Consider the following 26,288-nt stretch of genomic DNA (forward strand, 5'->3'; position numbering starts at 1 on the left):
CCATATGCCTCTTTGAGTCGGCATCACCCGTCCACTGTCGGGTCCATAAGACTCGCCTAGCAGAAAGACATAGCGTTTATTCTGGAACCCAGTAAACTAATGTGTCTTTGAGCATCCCTCATATATAAGACAGCATCTTTTATATGCCCTAGGGTCATTAAAATGGTATCCTTATCAAGGGTCTCAATATCCGCTGATAAGAAATCTGTCCATGCTGCTACAGCACTACAAACCCAGGCCGACGCAATTGCCGGTCTGAGTAACGTACCAGAATGTGTGTAAATGGACTTCAAGGTAACCTCCTGCTTGCGGTCAGCAGGATCCTTAAGGGTAGCCGTATCTTGGGATGGGAGCGCTATCTTTTTTGATAAGCATGTCAAAGCTTTGTCTACCCTAGGGGAGGATTCCCACCGTATTCTGTCCTGTGACGGGAAAGGATACGCTATTAGAATCCTTTTGGGAATCTGCAGTTTTTTGTCTGGAGTTTCCCACGCTTTTTCGCATAATTCGTTCAGCTCATGTGAAGAGGGAAAGGTGACCTCAGGTTTCTTTCCCTTATACATGTGTACCCTCGTGTCAGGGACAGGGGGTTCCTCAGTGATATGCAAAACATCTTTAATTGCGATAATCATATATCGAATACATTTAGCCACCTTTGGCTGCACTTTTGCATCATCGTAGTCGACACTGGAGTCTGAATCCGTGTCGGTATCTGTGTTAACTATTTGGGATAGTGGGCGCTTCTGAGACCCCGAAGGCCCGGCGACATTGGGACAGACATGGGTTGACTCCCTGACTGTACCCTAGCTTCAGCTTTGTCTATTCTTTTGTGCAATAAATTAACATTAGCACTTAAAACATTCCACATATCCATCCAGTCAGGTGTCGGCGCTGCCAACGGAGACCTAACATTCATACACTCCCCCTCCTCCTTAGGTGAGCCTTCAACCTCAGACATGTCGACACACGCGTACCGACACACCACACACACACACAGGGAAGCTCTTTTCTTAAGACAGGTTCCCCACCAGGCCCTTTGGAGAGACAGAGAGAGAGTATGCCAGCACACACCCCAGCGCTATATGACCCAGGAAAAAACACAGAATGTTTACCCAGTAGCGCTTTTGTAGCATGTATATGCGCCAATTATGTGCCCCCCCCCCCTCTACTTTTAAACCCTCTTTCACCGTGTTTCAAGCAGGGGAGAGTCCGGGGACCTTCCTCTCAGCGGTGCTGTGGAGGAAAATGGCGCTGGTGAGTGCTGAGGCTCTTTTTATACATGTACAGTGCCCAGCTGTACATGTATATGTGTGTATTTGCCACAGGAGGTTTTTATTGCTGCCCAGGGCGCCCCCCCCCCCTGCGCCCTGCACCCTTACAGTGACCGATGTGTGTGAGATGAATGGGAGCAATGGCGCACAGCTTCACTGCTGTGCGTTACCTCTATGAAGATCAAGGTGTCTTCTGCCGCCTCTGAAGTCTTTTCCTCACATACTCACCTGGCTTCTATCTTCCGGCTCTGCAAGGAGGACGGCGGCGCGGCTCTGGGACGGACGGCGAGGGTGAGACCTGCGTACCAATCCCTCTGGAGCTAATGGTGTCCAGTAGCCTAAGAAACAGAGCCCTGAAACTCAGAGAAGTGGGTCTGTTTCTCTCTCCTCAGACCCTTGATGCAGGGAGCCTGTTGCCAGCAGGCTCCCTGAAAATAAAAAACTTAACTAAAATACTTTCTTTTACAGGAAACTCAGGATAGCTCCCTGAAAGCACCCAGTCTCCACTGGGCACAGTATCAAACTGAGGTCTGGAGCAGGGGCATAGAGGGAGGAGCCAGTGCACACCCAGATCCAAAGTCTTTCTTAAAGTGCCCATGTCTCCTGCGGAGCCCGTCTATCCCCATGGTCCTTACGAAGTCCCAGCATCCTCTAGGACGTTAGAGAAATAATGATGATGAAGATGATAATGCGGCTACTGCTGGCACTGCCGAGTGGGATACATTTATCCAGTAGGCGGTCACAGACATGTAGACTTCTGTTTGACCAATGCCACTTGTCCACATATAGTTAGGTGAATACAATATTCTTCTCAAGGGAAGCAATGATTTGATTACCGTGTACAGCTGTGGGATTGCTGTTGGAGAGAAACTGAAATGTGATGGAATTTGGTAGCATTGCCACATGACCTCTATTAATCAGCAGAAACCTGCTGCATTTATTGCAGATATTGAATGCAGTGTAAGTGCCAACATGGGTGGCATGGTTTCGGTGATCCAATGTGCAACAGGATGATGGCTGTCCTACTTACTTCCCCTTTCAAATGATTGTTTGACAGACAATTAATGGAAACTATGTTTACTCTACTTCCCCTTCTCAGATGATAATCTACCACCAACAGTAGTTGCCCTAGCACCCAGAGATTCTTCTTGGGAATAAAGGATTACAGACAGCCTAGAAGACAGACAGCATTTGACCCAATGATACAGGATTACTTAATACTGTTCCAGAGAAGGCCAATGATGAGGGTGTTGGTGAAGATCGCATGTGAAAAGCAACCATGCTGCAGTTATTGGACCGCTTACTGCATGCGATTTCATTACATGATTATGCTGCAATATAAGTATTAGTGAGGAGATGCCTAGTAGTTGGTTAACATTCCTACAGCAATTTATTTTGGTGTCAGAAGGCTGCAGATGGCTTGACAAACATGGGGGCATGCCTTACCATCATCATCATTGCCAGATACCCAATAGTAGCAATTATCATGTTGTAAATTAACATTTCCATTTCTATCCTCTGTTTCTGAATATTCCTCAGTACTACCCACATTGTGGGAGGATGCTGCTCAGAACTTCAAGAGGAGACCTGTCTGACACACGGCACTCATGGACACCCTTGGACTCTCCTCTGGATTCTACTATGAATGCTCAATTTGTTCTTCAGCCTCAGTGCTAATATTTCCAGTTATGGATAAGTCTGTTTTGGAGATTACACCAGTCCCACTACTAGTAATACACTTTGGGCAAAGGAAAAAGGGCAAAACCATGCTGCATTGCAGGTGGGGCAGAAGTAACGTGCAGAGAGATTTAGATTTGGGTGGGGTGAGTTCAAACTGAAATCTACATACATTGCATTGGAACAATAAAGCTGTGGGCTACACGCAAAAGCAGCCAGTATTAACCCTGCACAGAAAAATTATAAATGTATTAGTTACCAGCCCATCAAAACGACGGAACAACATACCAGTAATGTCAGCGCCAGCGGCTGTGTACACGCGAATGGAGGAGCACTTGAACGGACCCATGGGGCGCCATCTAGTGGCTTAAATCGCGCAAAACAATTGAATTCCCCTCATTCACAGAGGTAAGGTGCAGCGTTTGCCTTTTATTATATAGGATTTGCTCCCCTTGCATGACAACACTGTTTATTCCAGGACACAAAAGTTACTTGTTTTTATTTTTTGCTATTACTTACAAATATGAATCAGGCCCTTAGAGCGAGAGCTAGTGATTGGGAAGTTGCAGGAAATGCATGACTGTTTGGCCACTCACTTTTGACCTAGGCTTGTTTCTACTAGAGCCATGTTGAGCAAAAACAGATCATAGCCTGGGGTGTGGTATAATAGAGAGACAGTGTCTAGTCAGACAGTCAATAGATAGACACCACATGTTAGACAGTACAAAAGGTCAACAGGGTCAAAAGGTCTACATGAAAAATGGTTGACATAAAAAAGGTAGATACCATTTTTTTCTTGCATTTTTGGGGTCTGTGTGGATAGCTTTGTCATCTGGGATCCCCAATTGTAGAAAGACATCTGCTTGCCACGCTTAGGGCTTGCCACAAGGATTATAACCAACTCTATGCCGACATGGATAGAGAAGGTATGAAAAAGTCCAAAAACATGTAAAAAAAAAAAACCAAACAAACCTGTGTCTACTATTTTAATGCCGACCATTTTCATGTTGGCCTTTTGACCCCGTCGCCCTAATGTCTGTCTAACATGGTGTCTATAACTAGACACTGTCTGTCTATTATCCGGATACCCATAGCCTGGGCCTTTCTGTGTCCATGTGGGTGATGTATGGTATGCGATTTTCCTTCTTTTGGCCAATCAGTACATTTATCTTCAATGACATTTCCACTGACAGTCACATCACCACGAGATGTTTTACCTGACACTGAGCAAATCAGTTGCTTAAACTTTTTTGTTCTCACATAATTGTTGTTTCCACTAGTAGAAGTCATTGAATTACTAGTAGTAGAACTACTAGTGACAGTGCTGCCAGTACTAGAATGCTCATCCTAACCTATACACTGGTTCATCAAATATAATACGGTCTGATTTTAAAATGAAACAGGTAAACAGTACATTATTATCACACACATGAGATAGGGAATGGGGATACCTTCCAATTCACAAAAATCAAATATCAGCTTAGAAGCCTTAAATATTGCAGATTGCTAGGTAAAATGTGATAAAACTGTACACATGATGTAAGAACAACAAGATTTTTTATTTTATTTAACAGTGTTGGGCACATTCTCTTTTGGGAGGGTGGCTAAGTTCACTGGTAAACATAAGCAGTACACTGATATAAATATAACTGCACACATCGTAAGTACACAAGATAATTTTTTGGAGTGTTTTAACAATATTGGGGGGGGATTAAGTTCACGGATAAAAGCAAATAAGTCGTTAAATAACAAGCGGTTATTTTTAAGGGTAAAGTAGTGTATGCCGGCGGTCGGGCTCCCGGCGATCAGCATTCCGGCGCTGGATTCCCGACAGCCGGCATACCGACAGCTGGGCGAGCGCAAATGAGCCCCTTGCGGGTTCGCTGCGCGCACCACACTATGTATTCTCCCTCCAGGGGGGTCGTGGACCCCCAAGAGGGAGAAAAAGTGTTGTATGCCGGCTATCGGGATTCCGGCACCGGTATACTGTGTGCCGGGATCCCGACAGCCAGCAAACTGAAGACCACCCATTTTTAATACAATGGTTTGCACTGCAAACAGTAAGTAGAGCATGCAATATATACATACAGTTGTTTTTCAGCAGGATGGAAAGTCTTGGAATCTATCAGACTATCAGTCTGCCTTTCATTCTGTCACGTTCAAATCTCTAGCATCAACTTCAAGTTTATTATAATAATTTTAAACTTAAAAACAGGTCTGGTTAGCAAGCTAACAGGTTATGCTCCACTGTAGTTGATGGCAATGTAAAAGAGAATGCTGGTGTAACCCACAGACCAGAGTACAGAATGGAGTTACTGTTGTTTTTGGATCAGAGTCCTGACTCTGAAGAAGAAGCTAACAAACCACTCGGGCCGGATGTAATGGCTTGCAAGACGGCCGAAGCTCCAAGACTCCGGCTGAACTTGTAAGTTTTTTTTAAAGCAGCAAATGTTTAAAAGGCAAAACCACCCAGGTTTTGCAATTTAAACGTTTGCGGTTTTAAAAAAATGTACAAGTTCAGCCGGAGTCTCGGAGCCCCGGCCGTGTCGGAAGTCATTACAGCCCCCATTGTAAGCTACAGACCTGTCCTCATATGCGCAAGATGCCTTGTGCGAGTGAGGAGTGCCGAGCTGTGTAGCGTCTTTTTCATTAAAATGTGTGTCTTAATTGCAATGTGATGCGATAAACCTGCTTCAATAGTCTGCACAAATTGGATATGTAACACATATCTGTGTGCGACTAAGGCTGAATCTGTATATAAAGCACATTGGAACGTGGCATAAAAATAAAATACAGCCACGGATGCCGCATCGTAGCACTTTGTATACAGATTCAGACTCCAAAGCACACACATATACCAACACGTGCCACCCCCCACTGTCATAGCCCGGTAACGCCATGCAGTTCTGATCTGTGTCCACAGGCCATGACCATCAGGACGTATGAGCAGTGCGTCTTAAATGCATGCGCATATGCAAAATATCAGGAGCTTGTGCCCAATGCTTTACTTGTGTCCGGGTCTAAATCAGACGCAGCATTACTTTTGCAGACAAAATACAAACATGATTAATGTTCCCAGTTACAACAGTGGGCAGATGTCCCCTAGATCAGAGGTTCCCAAACTCCGCCACTACAGTCCAGATTTTAAGGATATCCATGCTTTAGCACAGGTGACTTAATTGGTACCTCCGTCAATTTGATTTAACCATCTGGACTCAAGCATGGATATCCTTAAAACCTGGACTGTAATGGCAGATGTTGGGAAAATCTGCCCTAGATGAAGCACTGTGAATATCTTCCTATTGTGGCTGTCCATATGCACGGACTCACTGGCACACAATAAACTGGTCCCCAATGTACAAGGTGATATGTATTCCAAATCCTCTCAGCTTAGAAGAGACATCTCTTATTGAGCCTTTTCCAGTACAAGCTGAATTGGAGGCCCAGTGGAGACCTACACCTGTCTGCAATTAAGCGCTTGAATAGACACAATAAAGCGAGTAGACATGCAGAGAAATCGAGGCATTTCATGCCAACATTCATGATACGTTCAAGAACCACTATGTAATTCAGCAAAACAGCACAATCTAGTGTTCCCAACAGAATATTTTGAGAAAAAGCAGGGGTCATTCATATAAAAATATACAAATGATTGTCTTACAGTAAATAAGGAGTTTTTTTTTGTATTTAGCTATATACAGTATGTAACCTGAAAACGTATTAACTAGTTATAATGGACTTCTTAATACTGCGGGAACTGCTAGTACTATTCCTATAATCTGCAATGCTACTACCCTGATAAATATCATGTTAAACATCGTTCACTCACACCTATTTATGAAGCTGAAGCATTGTGCAGGCCTAAAGCTGGACTGTACATACCTATAAGCGTTTTTAGAGACCGGCCGGGGATCAAATTTGAAAAAAATGATACACATGAGGAGTTTCTAGAAGGACGCAGAAAAGATTTCAGGTGTCACCGCATACAGAACTCGCTATTTCATGGAAGAATCCTTACCGCCTGTAGAAACAAAAACAGAAAATAAGAAATTCTTTCATACTTAATATTTTTTTATTTTTAAGCAAATATCACTTTCTATTGGAGATAAAAGTTAAATTTCACACTGTTCCCGTTAGCAACACTCAATTTTAAAACCAACAGGACACCAAAGGCACATTTGTTTAATGAGCTGCATTTATCTAGATCACGCAAACACATTCTTACAGCTTCAAGTGTCACTTAAATTGGAATTTAATATTGTGCTTTTCTAAGAGAAATACCGGTAGGTGAATAATAACAAATCCATGGAGACATAGGATCACTGCAATTTCTAAATTATAGATGGATTATGTTGGTTATTGCCACAGATTTGTTCTATATATTGCTTTGCATAGAGCAGAACTACCAATGTTCAGTAGCAACAGAGAAGTGCACTAAGCGGACTTGTTATATACAACTGTAAAAATCCCATCACATAGTTTTTACTTTCATTGCTATCATGGTGTATATAACATATGAACAGTGGGCCTGATTCATCGATGTCAGATAATTTTGTCACTGCTGCAACTTTGCGAAAATATGAAAAAACCACAAATACTGTAGGCATCAAGTAAAAATAGTATTTTATATACCTACCGGTAAATCCTTTTCTCGTAGTCCGTAGAGGATGCTGGGGTTCCATTTAGTACCATGGGGTATAGACGGGTCCACTAGGAGCCATGGGCACTCTATGAGTTTAATAGCGTGGGATGGCTACTCCCTCTATGCCCCTCCTACCAGACTCAATCTAGAAACTGTGCCCAAGGAGACTGACATATTTCGAGAGAAGGAAATACAGAGATAGTGGTGAGATTCACACCAGCTCTCACACAACAAAAGGAAAGCCAAGCTAACCAACTTGAAAACGATTCAGCAACGACTGAACCAACAATACTTAACCAAGTAACAATGCAGGAATACGAAGCACTGGGCGGGCGCCCAGCATCCTCTACGGACTACGAGAAGGATTTACTGGTAGGTATATAAAATCCAATTTTCTCTTATACCCTAGAGCAGCGGTGGCCAACCAGTGGCTCTTGAGCCGCATGCGGCTCTTTCTTCATTCAGATGCGGCCCCTGACACTTGAGGTCAGGTGGCCGCAAAAGATCCAGAAACCACAGTGCTCCAGCCGGGCACGCAGTGCCAGCGCCACTATGTGGACTGAGGGAGCCGGATACTAGGTGAGAACACACTGGCAAGCAAAGGGGGACTACAGCTACCTCAGCATGGACCACCTCGGGTTTGGAGCAGGTGCTACTGGACACATGAAGGGCTACTACAGTGGCATGGGGGGCTGGAGTGACACATGGAGGAACTGAAGTGTATTATGTTAATCTTGCTTTTAAATGTATTTTATTTTGGATCTGGCTTTTTCAATGTATTTTATAATGACCGTGGCCTAGAGGGCACAAGACCATGCCCCATTTTTGCACATGTGCCTTTGGCGTGCACATGGTGTCGGCTCTTTGGCATGCCCAAAGATTTTTCTTGGCTCTTTGTCGCTGACTGATTGGCCACCCCTGTCCTAGAGGATGCTGGGGTTCCATTTAGTACCATGGGGATGTACCAAAGCTCCCAGTACAGGAGGGAGAGTGCCGACGTTCCTGCAGAACAGATTGGCCGCTGAGGACCTTAAATTTGGTCAAAGTATCAAACTTGTAGAACTTAGCAAACGTGTTTGACCCTGACCAAGTAGCTGCTCTGCAAGGCTGTAAAGCCGAGACACCCCGGGCAGCCGCCCAGGAAGAACCCACCTTACGAGTAGAGTGGGCCTGAACAGATCTTGGAATCGGCAATCCTGCCATAGAATAAGCATGCTGGATAGTAAGCCTGATCCAGCGAGAAATTGTCTTCTTAGAAGCAGGACACCCAATCTTGTTGGGATCATAAAGGACAAATAGTGCGTCCGACTTCCAGTGACGAGAAGTTCTCTTCACATATATCTTCAAAGCCCTCACAACATCCAAGGAATTTGATGTAACGGAGGTGTCCGTAGCCACTGGCACCACAATAGGTTGGTTGATATGAAAAGCCGACACAACCTTTGGAAGAAACTGCTGACGTGTTCTGAGCTCAGCTCTATCCTCATGGAAAATCAAGTAGCGGCTCTTGTGTGACAATGCCCTTAATTCTGACACACGTCTTGCAGATGCCAATGCCAACAATGTGACCGCCTTCCAAGTAACTTTATGTTCACGTCCTGTAAGGTTCGAACCAATCCGTTTGCAGGAACTGCAGCACCACATTAAGATCCCATGGTGCCATAGGAGGCACAAAGGGTGGCTCGATGTGCAGAACTCCTTTCAAGAATGTTTGAACCTCAGGGAGAGCAGCCAATTGTTTCTGGAAGAAAATGGACAAGGCCAAAATCTGGACCTTTATGGAGCCCAAGCGTAGGCCCACATCCACACCTACTTGCAGAAAGAGGAGAAACCGTCCTAGTTGAAACTCCACAGTAGGAAACTTATTGGATTCACACCAAGACACATACCTTTTCCAGATTTGACGGTAATGCTTAGACGTTACACCCTTCCTAGCTTGAATCCGAGTAGGAATGACTTTGTTCGGAATGTCTTTCCGAGCTAAGATCTGGCGTTCAACCTCCATGCTGTCAAACGTAGCAGTGGTAAGTCATGATAGGCGAACGGCCCCTGTTGTAGAAGGTCCTCGTGAAGAGGAAGAGGCCTCGGATCCACCAGCAGTATTTCCAGAAGATCTGCATACCAAGCCCTTCTTGGCCAGTCCGGAGCAATGAGGATCGACTGAACTCTTGTTCTTTTTATTAGTTTGAGAATCCTTGGGATGAGTGGAAGTGGAGGGAACACATACACTGACTGGAACACCCACGGAGTTACCAGGGCGTCCACTGCCACTGCGTGTGGATCCCTTGACCTGTAACAGTACCTCCAAAGCTTCTTGTTGAGGCGAGAGGCCATCATGTCTACCTGAGGTACACCCCATCGGCTTGTTACCTCTGCGAATACCTCCGGGTGGAAGCCCCATTATCCTGGATGGAGATTGTGTCTGCTGAGGAAGTCCACTTCCTAGATGTCTACTCCCGGAATGAAGATCGCCGACAGCGCCACCGTGTGTCTTTCTACCCAGAGGAGGATTCTGGTTACCTCTGACATTGCAGCTCTACTCTTCGTTCTGCCCTGCCTGTTTATGTAGGACACTGCAGTGACATTGTCCGATGAACCTGAATGGCTTGATCTCGCAGAAGATGTGCCGCTTGTAGAAGAGCGTTGTATATGGCCCTTAGTTCCAGAACGTTTATTGGAAGGATGGATTCTAGACTTTACCACTTTCTTTGGAAGTTTTCCCCTTGGGTGACTGCCCCCCAACCTCTGAGACTTGCATCCGTGGATAAAAAGATCCAATTCTGAATCCCAAACTTGCAGCCCTCGAGAAGGTGATAAGTCTGCAGCCACCAAAGGAGTGAAGTTCTGGCTTTTGGCGACAGGCGTATCTGCTGGTGCATGTGAAGATGTGATCCAGACCCCTTGTCCAGGAGATCCAGCTGGAAGAACCTTGCATGGAATCCTCCGTACTGCAGAGCCTCGTAGGAAACTACCATCGTCCCCAGAAGGTGAATGCACTGATATACTGATACCTGGGCTGGCTTCAAGACATCCCGGACCATTGATTGGATCACCAATGCTTTCTCCACCGGTAGAAACAACCTCTGCACTTCCGTGTCGAGTATCATCCCCAGGAAGGGCAGTCTCCTTGTCGGCTCCAAATGTAACTTTGGAAGGTTCAGGATCCACCCATGATCCTGGAGTAGTTGAGTTGAGAGACCAATACTCTGCAACAGCCTCTCCCCGGAAGATGTTTTTATCAGGAGATCGTCCAGTTATGGAATTATGTTCACTCCCTGCATGCCGAAGAGTAGCATCATCATCTCTGCCATGACCTTGGTAAACACCCTCGGTGCTGTGGAGATGCCAAATGGCATTGTCTGGAACCGATAGTGACAGTCCTGCAGCACAAATTTTAGATAAGCCTGGTGAGGCGGCCAGATTGGAAAGTGAAGGTATGCATCCTTTTTATCCAGGGATACTAGGAATTCCCCCTCCTCCAGACCTGAAATTACTGCTCTCAGAGACTCCATCTTGAATTTGAATACCCTCAAGTAGGGGATCAACGACTTTAGGTTTAATATTGGTTTTACCGAACCGTCCGGTTTCGGTACCACAAACAGGTTTGAGTAATAAACCTTGTGTTTTAGGTGAGGTGGAACTGGAACAATGACATTTGTTTGCAAAAATTTTTGAATGGCTTCCTGTAGGATAGCACTTCCTATCAGCGAAGCTGGTAAGCCTGATTTGAAGAATCTGATTTGAAGAACCTGTGAGGTGGGAGTTCCTGAAATGCCAGTCTGTAGCCCTGGGTAACAATATCTTTTACCTAGGGGTCTAGGCATGAAGAATTTTTTAGTCTCGCCTCCACCTGGCCGTGCTGCGGAAGTGAGCGGTCGCCTCATGGGCTTGCGATCAGTACCCTCGGGAGCTCAGTGTCCTGTCAGCGGAGTAGAGAATCATTAACTCTCCATTAAGTTGGTTCCTACTCCCCCCCCTAAGTCCCACGAAGCAGGTAGGCTGTAGCCAGCAGCCTTCCTGTAAATTAACTCTAGAAAACAATAAAACTAAGAAAACTCCTAGGAGCTCCTCTAGCTGTGACCGGCTCCTCCGGGCACATTTTCTAAACTGAGTCTGGCAGTAGGGACATAGAGGGAGGAGTCAGCCCACACTATTAAACTCTTAAAGTGCCCATGGCTCCTAGTGGACTAGTCTATACCCCATGGTACTAAATGGAACCCCAGCATCCTCTAGGACGTAAGAGAAAAGTAACGAACCACGTTTTATATACTGTAGTCAGTAACTGAATGTTCAATCAAAACTTTAAGGATTAGAATAATTAAAACACTTAACATACAGGTAGATAAAAAAGTGAACACAGCTAGATAAACTGGGGACACCAAGCATATTGAAAGCAAAGGCATCTCCATAAGTGTGGCTCGTGTTAATTATTGCCAGTAACATCACAGCAGGGCATTGGTTAGTGTTGTGTATAATATTGCTGGTTGCCTATTAATATGGCTAGCATGGCTTTCAACAGAGACCTTAGGGTGGGATTATTTATTGCGTTTTATATCTATATTATATAGATATAAAACGCAATAAATAATCCCACCCTAAGGTCTCTGTTGAAAGCCATGCTAGCCATATAAAACGCAATTGTTTTGATATTCAGCATTTGAAAATTCGGGTATGGGTCATTAGGTCGACAGGGTCACTAGTTCAACATGGTCATTAGGTCGACATGAGGTTTTTTTTTTACTTTTTTGGGTGTCGATTTCTACGTAATGTGACAGGGAACCCCAATTAGTGCACCGTGTCCCCTCGCAGGCTACTGCTGCGCTCGGCACTGGTTACCATTCCCAATTGTAGTTCACGTGGATCGTAAAGTATGAAAAAGTTCAAAAAATTTGAAAAACTCATGTCGACCTTTTTCCATGTCGACATAATGACCCTCTCGACCTAATGCATGTCGACCAATAGTGGTCGACCTAATGACCGTATTCCTGAAAATCCATTGTCACACTGTATAACGTTTCTATTTTTCTATTATCTTATTGTTTTCTTATAAAATTAACCTAACTACTTTTAATTCAATAAAAACAATTTCTGTTTGCATTCACCTTCAGGTATATAAGGACTACCAATTGTTTGGGTACTTGACGTGCTTCTGAGGAAGTTCTGGGCCCCTTCTACAGCAAAACACTTCAAGCTGTTGCCCCACTTGTGGGCTCTCTGGACATATTGGATCTTTCCTCCTCCTCACCTGGACCAGGTCACTGGATTAGTTCAGCTCTACCAACACTCATCGTCGACTACTCATTCAGATCAAAAGACTTTTTTGCCAATTGACAGACTTTTGGGGATTTGTCCAGAAGCTGGAAATATCATTTTTGCTGGGTATTATTCCAGAATTATTATTGAGACCACTAACTGTTTTGTGGACTAGAATGACTTTTAATATATGTGGCCCTAAGTCCAAGAGGTGTCTATATTATTTATTTACGTAGTTATGTACTATGTATTGATCTTATACAGACATATTACTTTTATCTGCAGCGAATAAATACATTATTCATCCTATTATAAACAAGCTGTATTTGGATGCCTTGCGATAGAGAAGATAATCTATTTCATAAATATTATGTGAATATTGAATATTGTTTATGCCTTTGTCTCAGAGAACAAGACTACTGGACTAAAGGTGGGTACACACTGGTAAATATATCTGCTGATCAATTGATCGGCAGATATATCTATGGGCGGATCGGGCAGGGTGTAGTATGGTTTGCCGGCAGTCGGGGGCCCGGCGACCAGCATACCGGCACCGGAATCCCAACTGCCGGCATACCGACAGCTGGGTGAGCGCAAATGAGCCCCTTTCGGGCTCACTGCGCTCGCCACATTGCGGGCACGGTGGCCCGCTGCGCCCCACGCTATCTATACTCCCTCCAGGGGGGTCATGGACCCCCAAGAAGGAGAAAAGATGTCAGTATGCCAGCAGTCGGGATTCCGGCGCCGGTTTGGTGGTCGCCGGGAGGCCAGCCGCCGGCAACCTGAAGACCACCCGATCGGGCAGTGTGTTGAGCATACACACTCTGCCCGATCCATTGGGGACTGACGTCATGAACTGGTCAGCTGAAAATCACCACTGGCTGCCGCAGCATGTGTACGGGCGGTCGGCCGACCGCCCATACACACATAGCGACACGCCAATGTATCGGTAGATATATTGGGCATCAGCTGTGCTGCAGGGCCGACGCGATACATCTGTGAACGACAGAGTTCACAGACGTATCGGCCGTACACACTGGCCGACGGACCCACGATATACCGTCTTGAACGGCCGATATATCGGCCAGTGTGTACCCACCTTAAGAATGTATCAAAAGCAACTGTTAGGGATATCCAATTAGCCTACAAAATGTTGTGCTGTTCTTTACATTTTCGCCGGTATCCTATTGTTACGCACAAAAACCCTCCATTTTCCATGTGAAAACACATAGGGTCTGCGAAAGTCATATGCATTTCACTTGTATCTATACATAGTAGAGTGAACTGTGTTGTAATGAAGCATGCTTATGTAGCAAAAGCTTACAGAGGGTGCATTGATGCAACAGTGAGCAATGTAGAGTTGACATAAGATAACAAATGCATCTCCATGCGCAAGTAGGTACAAGTGTGCACTGACACAGAAGAATCACCGATGTGTCGCACCAGGTCCCCAAGGGATCACTGGTTATCCAAAGTGATAGCAGCTTTCAATCTGATGGCTGTCAGCAGTGCTACCCGCTCACGACTGCCTTGGACAGTCCAGACTGTCAGCAATTCCGGATGTTGCTGGGCTGCTGGGGACTTGCAGAGGTGATATTGCGAGCGCTGCAAGCAGGAAGAGTGGCCTCTTCAAATTCTCGGATTAGAGACCCGCCACCACTGGATCACCCTCTACCTCCAGACCCATTTGTGGAGCCTACGAACAGCACGGCTGACATCAAACGCTCGTAAATTTTAAAGAGGCACAGATTACTATTATTATTATTTGATTAAAGGGGCACAGATTATTATTAGACATCGGGATGCTGTCTGTATTGATTGGCAGTAACGTGTGCCAACACAGCTTTGGGCCTACAACTCACAAGTTCCACCACTGCACTGAAACATTCACATAGGAGTAGGGCTTAAAGTGGTCCTGGAGAGGTGGTGGAACTCTTTTACCCAACACCAAACCCCTCCTTCTTCCCCCCACACACACACACACATTAAGCAGAGCCAGGTCTAGTGTTTTCTGCACCCCCTGTAAACTGTAAATTAGTACCCTAAATACCATACTTTATAAAGGAACATTAATCTCATAAAGAAGTAGTGTGGTCACTGAATAGTATCCCCAATTTACATTACATCACAAAGAGGCACAATCTTATTCACATTACACCACATAGTAATGCCCCTTATTCAGGTTATGTCACTTAGTAGTGCCCTTTATTCACATTGCACTACACCATGGTACCTTCTATACGGGTGTAGTATGGTATGCCGGCGGTCGGGCTCCCGGCGACCAGCATACCGGCGCCGGGAGCCCGACCACCGGCTTACCTACAGTGTGGCTAGCGCAAATGAGCCCCTTGCGCCACGCTATTTTATTCTCCCTCCAGGGGGGTCGTGGACCCCCACGAGGGAGAATAAGTGTCGATATGCCAGCTGTCGGAATTCTGGCGCCGGTATACTGTGCGCCGGGATCCCGACAGCCGGCATACTGAAGACCACCCCTCTATACATGTTATGCCACACAGTAGTGCTCCTTCTATACAATGCCCACAGTAGTGCCCCTTATACACAATTCCAATAATAGTAGAGCCCCTTACACATAATGACAACAGTAGTGCTGCTTATATACATATTTCCCACAGTAGTTCCCCTTAAACACAGCTTCCCCACTCTCTTGTCCCTCCAGCCCCCTATCATCATGTCTTCAAGATGCACAGAGCCTGCTCCTCTTCACTTCAGCAGCGGTGACAACATGACATAATATACGCCGTGCCAGAAAAGGAAGCCACTGGGACCTGAGGAGGGGCTGAATGCTGTCCAACAGACACAGCGTGTGTGAGTACCAGGAGGGGTGAGCTGTAAATGGAGGACCATGGAGACACCAGGACCTGAGTAAGAAGGAGGTGGCTGCAGCTCATCAGTAACACTAGCGCTGCCTGTATCATCTATTGATGTAGGTGATGGGGCACGTTTTTCTCTTGGAATTACCGTGCAGGACAATGGAGGTGGTGGAACTAGTTCCCCCTACCATTACAGGTGGTGGAACTCAGTTCTACCTCACCCCCCCCCCCCACACACACACACTTTAACCCCTGTATAGGAGGCAGGAGCATTGCTCCATGCATACAACACTGCAGAAAATACTTATATTTTTGATGCATGCAGTTTCAGAACAACATACGCCTGATATACTTTGACATCTGCGTCAGAACCAACGTCTTCATCCACAGAGCACATGGAAACACTGTATGGCTTAAGCCTTAAGGAGTATAACAACCATGTGCACAGCCTTCTCAGCCCCTGATCTACATCAAGTATTTATAGTTTGTCTGGGACAGTACCGTTTTATTTCACTATCAACCAAACATCGGTGGAAGTGAAGAATGGTGCAGCATCATTACTGAACAATTCCAAACACTGGATTCAATGACATGTTGCATACAGGTCCTACAGGCTACCCATGGTGGCTCAGTGCTCTATTATGGGACTTTTTGTGTTTCCATCTTTAATGGCCGGGATCTACATGTAAAAACTATTAAAAGATAAAGTGTTTCTCATACTTATCACAAAAATGTAAATATGGTCAGGGAACTATAAAGATTTTGAGTATATTCACCCCAAAGGCACATTATGTTGACCCACAGTAAACGGTCATAATGTGTAAAACTGGATCCGATTTTGTACAGCAGAAAGCAGATCAGTGGATGTCACAAACTGCTTCATGCGCAAACCATTTTCATTGGGTTTTATTACCTCAGATCTATGCATTTTGACCTTGTAGATGAAGGCAAATTAATCAGATTATCACTATCTAATCATATTTCAATAAGTGTATCCAATTACTGGAAGGTTGGAATAGTAGCAAACTGGTTCCAGATCAGGAGGCAGCAGTGTTCTGATAGGCCAAAGGATGTCAAAAGCTGTGGTATATTTGGTAACAAGGGGCATGATTTTGATGTGGTTTGCATTGCCCAGTCGCAAAAAAACGGTTGTGCAATACTGTACCACATATATGCTAATGCTGCAGGAGGTTCCTGTAGGAAACAGACCCCCCCAGCCAACATCTGCAATCCAACCGCAGAAGCTTACTCTTATGTAAGCTTGCTCAGACTAGCTGTCGAAACTGGTCAGTTGGGTCCAGGAAGTCTGTGTCCGACGACGCAGATCCTGGCCTTGGCAAGCCTACAAAACAGTGGACACACACACACACCTGCTTTGTAGAACAGTCCTGATCGCCATCTCCCAATTGCTGCAGCATGTTAAGTGGAATATGCGAGCGATCACGCAGGACCCGTTCCGCACATGTGCAGAACCCAGAACATCGGATTTGTATTTAAACATTTCGATTTGAGTGCAAATTCGAATCAGGCCCAAGGGCAGGTGGCAGACTGAAGTCAAATTCCAAAGTATATTCAGGGATCAGAATCAGGCACATGGACAACGTTAGATAGCATGCCAAGGTAATACAGAGATATAGGCCAGGAACACAGAAATGCTGAATTCAGAGCTGAATTGGCTATGTGTCCTTTTATACAGATACTTTAGGCCCCCCTCCTGGGCGGGAACTCCAGTGGAAGTACTTCATTGTTTACACCAGACTCCATGAAACAAATTGTGTGCGCACATAAATAGTCTCTGCTCCTCCATGACAACACAGAATAAAAGAATGAAAAATAAAATATAGAGACCCCACACATATTGCTAGATTAAACGGCCTGAAAAGCTTCACTTTTCAAATTTTCAGATGAAGGGTAAACTCCATTTCACATTGGACGTAAGCTTTCATGAACAAAATGGTGAAAAAAAGATTTTAAATGGAAAAAACAATATTTACACCAGAGAAACTCATTAAACTCTAATAATAGGTCACTTAGTGTAGAGGAGAACGATATTCAAATTATATACACTGAAAGACTTTCAATTTCCAGCCACAATGCACTTCATTGTAATCAGGAATTGATTAAATAACAACCTTGGCTAAGTAATTATGATCCAACATGGGAAGCTTTTCTTTTGCTCTCTTTTCAGAGGTCCTTTCATTCAGTCTCCCTGCAGAAGCAGAGTGAGGGAGGGAGTGCAGGACAAGGCCTTTCTACCAATTTGCCACCTGCAGTAACGCTGTCAAATAATATAGCAGTCTTACAACTTGAACACAGACTATAACAAACTGTATCAAATTGACATTAGACCACAACCTTTGATTTCCCGCATGAAAACAAGGCCAGATAGCATAGTCTATTTATTATAGGACAGATGCCAGGACAATGGCTCCAATAAGAGCAACCCTGGGAGAGGCTTTAAAAAAAAAAAAAAAAAAAAGTGGTAGCTGATGCCATCATTTACTTCCAGTTTCTGACATGGTTTGCTTACTACACAACCATCGGGCCGCACACCTGCAATCATTAGTTATCGGAAGGGATTCTTCAGACCAGATACCAACTGTTTTTTTGTTTTTTTTTAAGTAAGTTATACTGTAGGCTACAATGGCGTATGCTAAAAATGGCATTAATTATGCTTTTTAGAGCTTGGTAAATGGGGCATTATTGGGGACCTCTGCTGCGATCAGTAAGAGGAGTAGGGCTGCAAATATCTGCTATATATGCTGTGGTAGACCTTCATAAATAGCCCAATATTCTAAATTGCAGTAATCATCCAAAAACAGCCTTTTCATTTAGTACAATTTATGTTACATGGCAGCAATATTATTTTAGGCCCTGCACAATAGTAAAATTAGAAGTAAACTGCCTCTTCTTGTGCTCCTTTTTCCCCAACTACTACAGAGGAAATCCATGCTCTCTCTGCTTCTCCCCAATCCACTTATCCTAATCCCTCCCAACTTCTCTGCTCTCTTCCCCCACCCCAATATCAGCCTTCAGCTTACCCACTCTTTAACTCTACTCTGACATTTCCTTCAAACCGGACCTTGTGTCCCCCATCCTCTAGAATCCCTCTCTTGACCCTAACTTTCTGTTAAGCTACCATCCAATGTGTTTCCTTCCCTTCACCTCTAAAACTCAAGAGGCTTGTTTACACCCATCTCTAGCTCCCTCCTATCAGGGCCATCTTAACAGCAGTGTTGGCCCCTCGGCAAAGCAATGCACTGGGGTCCCTACCCATCCTCCAGCGATAGGGGTGGGGGGTGCTATCAGCTTTGATGTCCCGCGGGCGGTAGGGGTGTACTACCTTCCGCTCAGTAATTCTGCTAATTACTCCTTTACTGCAAAGATGGTGGGAGATGGGGCGGGAGGGAGAACTCTAAACTGTAGAAAGGGACATTGGGCTGAATGAAGGGGCCCCCGGTACATGACTTCCAGGGTGGTAGGGGGTGTTTAATACGCAGGGAGGGGTGGATAGTGGAGTCGGCTTAATATTCATCATTTTCTGGCTGGAGGTCAGCTTGCTTGACTGCTAGTATCTGGGAGAGGGGGATCCTGGACTGCAGACTTTCATTACATATATATTGGGAGGTGGTACCATGCTGGGACTTCCACAAAGAAAGAAAATACAGTGCCAATGCACACTCCACAGTTCAAAAAGTACTAGTCAGAATAATTATAGTAAACTCTGCAATCTATCAGAGCAAATACAAGGTTCTTGGTATACTTTTTGCCCAAAAAAATATTAGCCCACCAACCAGCACCTAGGTGACCTCGTCTCTGGTGGGTCCCTAACACTGAGTTTGAATCCTGGGTGCAGGACCTCAACAATGCAGTGAGAGTTAGCCACCCCTAGGGCAGCACACCAGTAAAAAACTAAGGTATTAGTGAGTGTTAAGAAAGAAGCAAAACGCTATGTATTAAAAAAGTGTTACAGAGGTGCAGTCCAGGACCCCCCTACCCCATATATTCAATATTGTGTACACAGTACACATGAAGGCCAACTGCACTGATTGATTTTAACTAGCATGGGTCTCTGGAACTCACAGACTGCATATTAAAACTAAAGGAAAAGGGGACCCTCAGCTATCAGCCTAGGACTCTTATACTCCTGGGGCCTTTGGGCAACTGCCCATTGAGCCCATACGAAAAGAAAGCCCCGCCTCCTACACTCTAATGACCAAATCTCTGCTAAATTCAAGGGAAAGGGTCTCTCTGTCCTCATCCTTTATGACCTCTCTGGCAGCCTTTGATACAGTCGACCATCTACTTCTTTGCTCCCTGCACTCACACGAACTTAATATCAGAATCCTCTCTTGATTTTTCTATCTTTCTAACCAATCCTCCTTCGATACAACATCCACCTCCTCCCTGCAGGGGTAGTTCAAGCCTCAGTGGTAGGCCCATCTCTACTCTGTTCAATCTATACATACCCACTTTGTGAACTCATCAGGTCCTTTGATCTTAAGTACAATCTTTACGCTGAGGACACTCAAATAAGCGAAATCGCCTAGTGTGTATGGGCCGTAAGATTGAGCTCATTGCTGGCGGGATAACAAATGAATCTCGCCCAGCCACTAGATGGGGCCCAAACAGAGCAATTCAATTGTAGCTCCGTTCGCGGGCACGATGGCTGCGGCCGCCTTAATTTCAGCTTGCATCCCCCACCCCGAGGGGGCGAGCTGAAATACGCAAAAAGTTATCCGTTGGGTGCCCAAACGCCACTTTTTGCAATTGCATCCAGCACTTTGGTCGGTTTTAGCACCTTTATGCAGCTAAATCTGACCTCTATGGGAATGATCAGCGCGAAAAACAACTGAATATCGCCCCTGCAATCTCCTGCCACTTTAGGCAGGAGATCGGGCGCGATAATCAATTGAATAACGCCCTTTGTCTTTCATCTTTCTCACTTGAACACCCCGTCCCATTTCTCTGTTACAATTGACATCACCACCATTGCCTGGGCATTACATTGGATTCTGCTAGCTCATTCACTCATCACATTCAGTCACTGACCCATTCCTGCCAGTTAATCAATTAAATATATTTCGAAGTGAGCCTGTATACAGCATTATGTCATGACCACTGCTTCAACTTCAGTACTATTACATTTCCATAACCCTCACTTAAATCACTGTAGTAAAAGACAAAGTGTGTGTGTGTGTGTGTATAATATATATATATATATATATATATATATATATATATATATATATATATATATATATATATACATATATATACACACACACACACACACACACACACACATATACATACCTCTATCTATCCTTTTCTCACTTTAGTAACAAGGATTAATAAAGCTGCTACTCACAACAAATCTCCTGTAAGTAGGAATCAGAATAGGTACAAAAACATAAAAACTAGACAATTCTAACACAATATAAATCACTTTTCACACATATAACGATCACTGAACATTTCATATGTCCATGAGTGCATGCATAAATAAATTTTGAATATGGAACCAGTGTCATCTCTGTCTGCTTAATCAGTTCTTTCACTTTCAATCACTAAGAATATCTAATATGGAGACTGGAATGCCCATTCAATTTTGGAATTGTACCCTCTCACCAAAATCACCCAAACAAAGGAGTTAGGTTCGGGTGACCGACGTTTGGGATCTCGGCGATCACCATACCAACGCCGGGATCCCGAGCTTAAGATTGCCGGCGGGGGAGGCAATCGCAATGAAGCCCCTTGCGGTTGTGGACACCCACAAGTGGGAATAGTCCCGTTAGTCAGCATGCCGACTGTCAGGGTGTCAGTCGGTCGGGATCCCGGCGTTGGTATAGTGACCGGCGGTTGTGACATAACTACATCCCAGACAAAGAATGGCCATTGATTAATAAATATAAAAAAAATAAGAATTTACTCACCGGTAATTCTATTTCTCGTAGTCCGTAGTGGATGCTGGGTACTCCGTAAGGACCATGCGGTATAGACGGGCTCCGCAGGAAACTGGGCACTCTTAAAAGAAAGATTAGGTACTATATCAGGTGTGCACTGGCTCCTCCCTCTATGCCCCTCCTCCAGACCTCAGTTAGGGAAACTGTGCCCGGAAGAGCTGACATTACTAGGAAAGGATTTGGAATCCAGAGTAAGACTCATACCAGCCACACCAATCACACCGTACAACTCGTGATAACTATACCCAGTTAACAGTATGAACAATAACTGAGCCTCTCTCAACAGATGGCTCATACAATAACCCTTTAGTTAAGCAATAACTATATACATGTATTGCAGAGAGTCCGCACTTGGGACGGGCTCCCAGCATCCACTACGGACTACGAGAAATAGAATTACCGGTGAGTAAATTCTTATTTTCTCTGACGTCCTAGTGGATGCTGGGTACTCCGTAAGGACCATGGGGATTATACCAAAGCTCCCAAACGGGCGGGAGAGTGCGAATGACTCTGCAGCACCGAATGAGCAAACTCAGGGTCCTCCTCAGCCAGGGTATCAAACTTGTAGAATTTTGCAAAAGTGTTTGAACCCGACCAAGTAGCAGCTCGGCAAAGTTGTAAAGCCGAGACCCCTCGGGCAGCCGCCCAAGAAGAGCCCACCTTCCTCGTGGAATGGGCTTTTACTAATTTAGGATGCGGCAGTCCAGCCGCAGAATGTGCAAGCTGAATCGTGCTACAGATCCAGCGAGCAATAGTCTGCTTTTAAGCAGGAGCACCCAGCTTGTTGGGTGCATGCAGGATAAATAGCGAGTCAGTTTTTCTGACTCTAGCCGTCCTGGAAACATAAAGTTTCAGGGCCCAGACTACGTCCAGCAACTTGGAATCCTCCAAGTCCCTAGTAGCCGCAGGCACCACAATAGGTTGGTTCAAATGAAACGATGATACCACCTTAGGGAGAAATTGGGGACGAGTCCTCCATTCTGCCCTTTCCATATGGAAGATCAGATATGGGCTTTTACATGACAAAGCCGCCAATTCTGACACACGCCTAGTCCAAGCTAAGGTCAAAAGCATGACCACTTTCCACGTGAGATATTTTAGCTCCACGGTCTTAAGTGGCTCAAACCAGTGGTATTTTAGGAATCCAACACACGTTAAGATCCCAAGGTGCCACTGGAGGCACAAAAGGGGCTGCATATGCAGCACCCCTGTAACAACGTCCGAACTTCAGGCAGTGAAGCCAGTTCTTTTTGAGAGAAAAAGGGATAGGGCCGAAATCTTGGCCTTTATGGATCCTAATTTTAGGCCCATAGTCACTCCTGACTGTAGATAGTGCAGGAATCGACCCCCCTGGAATTCCTCTGTAGGGCCTTCCCGGCCACACACCAAGCAACCTATTTTCGCCATATACAGTGAAAAATAAGATTTTACTCACCGGTAAATCTATTTCTCGTAGTCCGTAGTGGATGCTGGGAACTCCGTAAGGACCATGGGGAATAGACGGGCTCCGCAGGAGACTGGGCACTCTAAAAGAAAGATTAGGTACTATCTGGTGTGCACTGGCTCCTCCCACTATGACCCTCCTCCAGACCTCAGTTAGGATACTGTGCCCGGAAGAGCTGACACAATAAGGAAGGATTTTGAATCCCGGGTAAGACTCATACGAGCCACACCAATCACACCGTATAACTCGTGATACTACACCCAGTTAACAGTATGAAATATAACTGAGCCTCTCAACAGATGGCTCAACAATAACCCTTAGTTAGGCAATAACTACATACAAGTATTGAAGACAATCCGCACTTGGGATGGGCGCCCAGTATCCACTACGGACTACGAGAAATAGATTTACCGGTGAGTAAAATCTAATTTTCTCTGACGTCCTAGTTGATGCGTCCTAGTTGATGCTGGGAACTCTGTAAGGACCATGGGGATTATACCAAAGCTCCCAAACGGGCGGGAGAGTGCGGATGACTCTGCAGCACCGAATGAGAGAACTCAAGGTCCTCCTCAGCCAGGGTATTAATTTTGTAGAATTTAGCAAACGTGTTTGCCCCTGACCAAGTTGCAGCTCGGCAAAATTGTAAAGCCGAGACCCCTCGGGCAGCCGCCCAAGATGAGCCCACTTTCCTCGTGGAATGGGCTTTTACTGATTTAGGATGCGGCAATCCAGCCGCAGAATGCTCCAGGTGAATTGTGCTACAAATTCAGCGAGCAATAGTCTGCTTAGAAGCAGGAGCACCTATTTTGTTGGATGCCTACAGGATAAAAAGCGAGTCAGTTTTCCTGACTCCAGCCGTCCTGGAAATATAAATTTTTAAGGCCCTGACTACGTCCAGTAACTTGGAATCTTCCAAGTCCCTAGTAGCCGCAGGCACTACAATAGGTTGGTTCAAGTGAAAAGCTGATACCACCTTAGGGAGAAACTGGGGACGAGTCATCAATTCTGCCCTATCCATATGGAAAATCAGATAAGGGCTTTTACATGACAAAGCCGCCAATTCTGACACACGCCTGGCCGAAGCCAAGGCCAATAACATGACCACTTTCCACGTGAGATATTTCAAATCCACAGTTTTAAGTGGCTCAAACCAATGTGATTTTAAGAAACTCAACACCACGTTGAGATCCCAAGGTGCCACAGGAGGCACAAAAGGGGGCTGAATATGTAGCACTCCCTTTACAAATGTCTGAACTCCAGGCAGTGAAGCCAGTTCTTTCTGGAAGAAAATCGACAGAGCCGAAATCTGGACCTTAATGGAACCCAATTTTAGGCCCATAGTCACCCCTGACTGTAGGAAGTGCAGAAAACGACCCAGCTGAAATTCCTCTGTTGGAGCCTTCCTGGCCTCACACCACGCAACATATTTTCGCCAAATACGGTGATAATGGTTTGCGGTTACTTCTTTCCTGGCTTTTATCAGCGTAGGAATGACTTCTTCCGGAATGCCCTTTTCCTTTAGGATCCGGAATTCAACCGCCATGCCGTCAAACGCAGCCACGGTAAGTCTTGGAACAGACAGGGCCCCTGCTGTAGCAGATCCTGTCTGAGCGGTAGAGGCCATGGGTCCTCTGATATCATTTCTTGAAGTTCTTGGTACCAAGCTCTTCTTGGCCCATCCGGAACCACGAGTATCGTTCTTACTCCTCGTTTTCTTATTATTCTCAGTACCTTTGGTATGAGAGGCAGAGGAGGGAATACATAAACCGACTGGTACACCCACGGTGTCACTAGAGCGTCCACAGCTATTGCCTGAGGGTCCCTTGACCTGGCGCAATATCTAGTTTTTTGTTTAGGCGGGACGCCATCATGTCCACCTGTGGCCTTTCCCAACGGTTTACCAACAGTTGGAAGACTTCTGGATGAAGTCCCCACTCTCCCGGGTGTAGGTCGTGTCTGCTGAGGAAGTCTGCTTCCCAGTTGTCCACTCCCGGAATGAACACTGCTGACAGTGCTAAGACGTGATTTTCCGCCCATCGGAGAATCCTTGTGGCTTCTGCCATCGCCATCCTGCTTCTTGTGCCGCCCTGTCGGTTTACATGGGCGACTGCCGTGATGTTGTCTGATTGGATCAGTACCGGCTGGTTTTGAAGCAGAGGCCTTGCCAGACTTAGGGCATTGTAAATGGCCCTCAGTTCCAGAATATTTATGTGTAGGGACGACTCCTGACTTGACCAAAGTCCTTGGAAATTTCTTCCCTGTGTGATTGCCCCCCAGCCTCGAAGGCTGGCATCCGTGGTTACCAGGACCCAGTCCTGTATGCCGAATCTGCGGCCCTCTTCAAGATGAGCACTCTGCAGCCACCACAGTAGAGATAACCCTGTCTCCAATGACCAGGGTATCAGCCGATGCATCTGAAGATGCGATCCCGACCACTTGTCCAAGAGGTCCCACTGAAAGGTTCTTGCATGGAACCTGCCGAATGGAATTTTGCTTCGTAAGAAGCTACCATTTTTCCCAGGACTCGTGTGCAGTGATGCACCGATACCTGTTTTGGTTTCAGGAGGTCTCTGACTAGAGATGACAGCTCCTTGGCTTTCTCCTGCGGGAGAAACACTTTTTTCTGTTCTGTGTCCAGAACCATCCCCAGGAACAGTAGGCGTATGGTAGGAACCAGCTGTGACTTTGGAATGTATAGAATCCATCCGTGCTGTTGTAGCACTTCCCGAGATAGTGCTACTCCGACCAACAACTGCTCCTTGGACCTCGCCTTTATAAGGAGATCGTCCAAGTACGGGATAATTAAAACTCCCTTTTTTCGAAGGAGTATCATCATTTCTGCCATTACCTTGGTAAAGACCTTCGGTGCCGTGGACAGTCCAAACGGCAGTGTTTGGAATTGGTAATGGCAATCCTGTACCACTCCTGGTGAGGATGGTAAATGGGGACATGTAGGTAAGCATCCTTGATGTCCAGGGATACCATGTAATCCCCCTCCTGCAGGCTTGCAATAACCGCCCTGAGCGATTCCATCTTGAACTTGAATTTTTTTATGTATGTGTTCAAGGATTTCAAATTTAAAATGGGTCTCACCGAACCGTCCGGTTTCGGTACCACAAACATTGTGGAATAGTAACCCCGTCCTTGTTGAAGTAGGGGCACCTTGACTATCACCTGCTGGGAATACAGCTTGTGAATTGCCTC

General features: G+C 45.5%; 1 protein-coding gene across 3 annotated transcripts in view; it reads right to left on the bottom strand.

The window, feature by feature from the left end:
- Positions 1 to 26,288, bottom strand: part of TANGO2 (transport and golgi organization 2 homolog) — a 166,377-nt gene that overhangs the window by 108,130 nt on the left and 31,959 nt on the right. For all 3 annotated transcript variants that reach the window (XM_063964726.1, XM_063964724.1, XM_063964725.1), the window contains one exon: positions 6,831 to 6,969. In XM_063964726.1, the coding sequence (XP_063820796.1) occupies positions 6,831 to 6,886 (56 nt within the window). In that variant the 5' untranslated portion in view covers positions 6,887 to 6,969. The remainder of the gene's footprint in view (positions 1 to 6,830; positions 6,970 to 26,288) is intronic.

This window comes from Pseudophryne corroboree, chromosome 1 (genome assembly GCF_028390025.1).
Source record: "Pseudophryne corroboree isolate aPseCor3 chromosome 1, aPseCor3.hap2, whole genome shotgun sequence".
NCBI lineage: Eukaryota > Metazoa > Chordata > Amphibia > Anura > Myobatrachidae > Pseudophryne > Pseudophryne corroboree.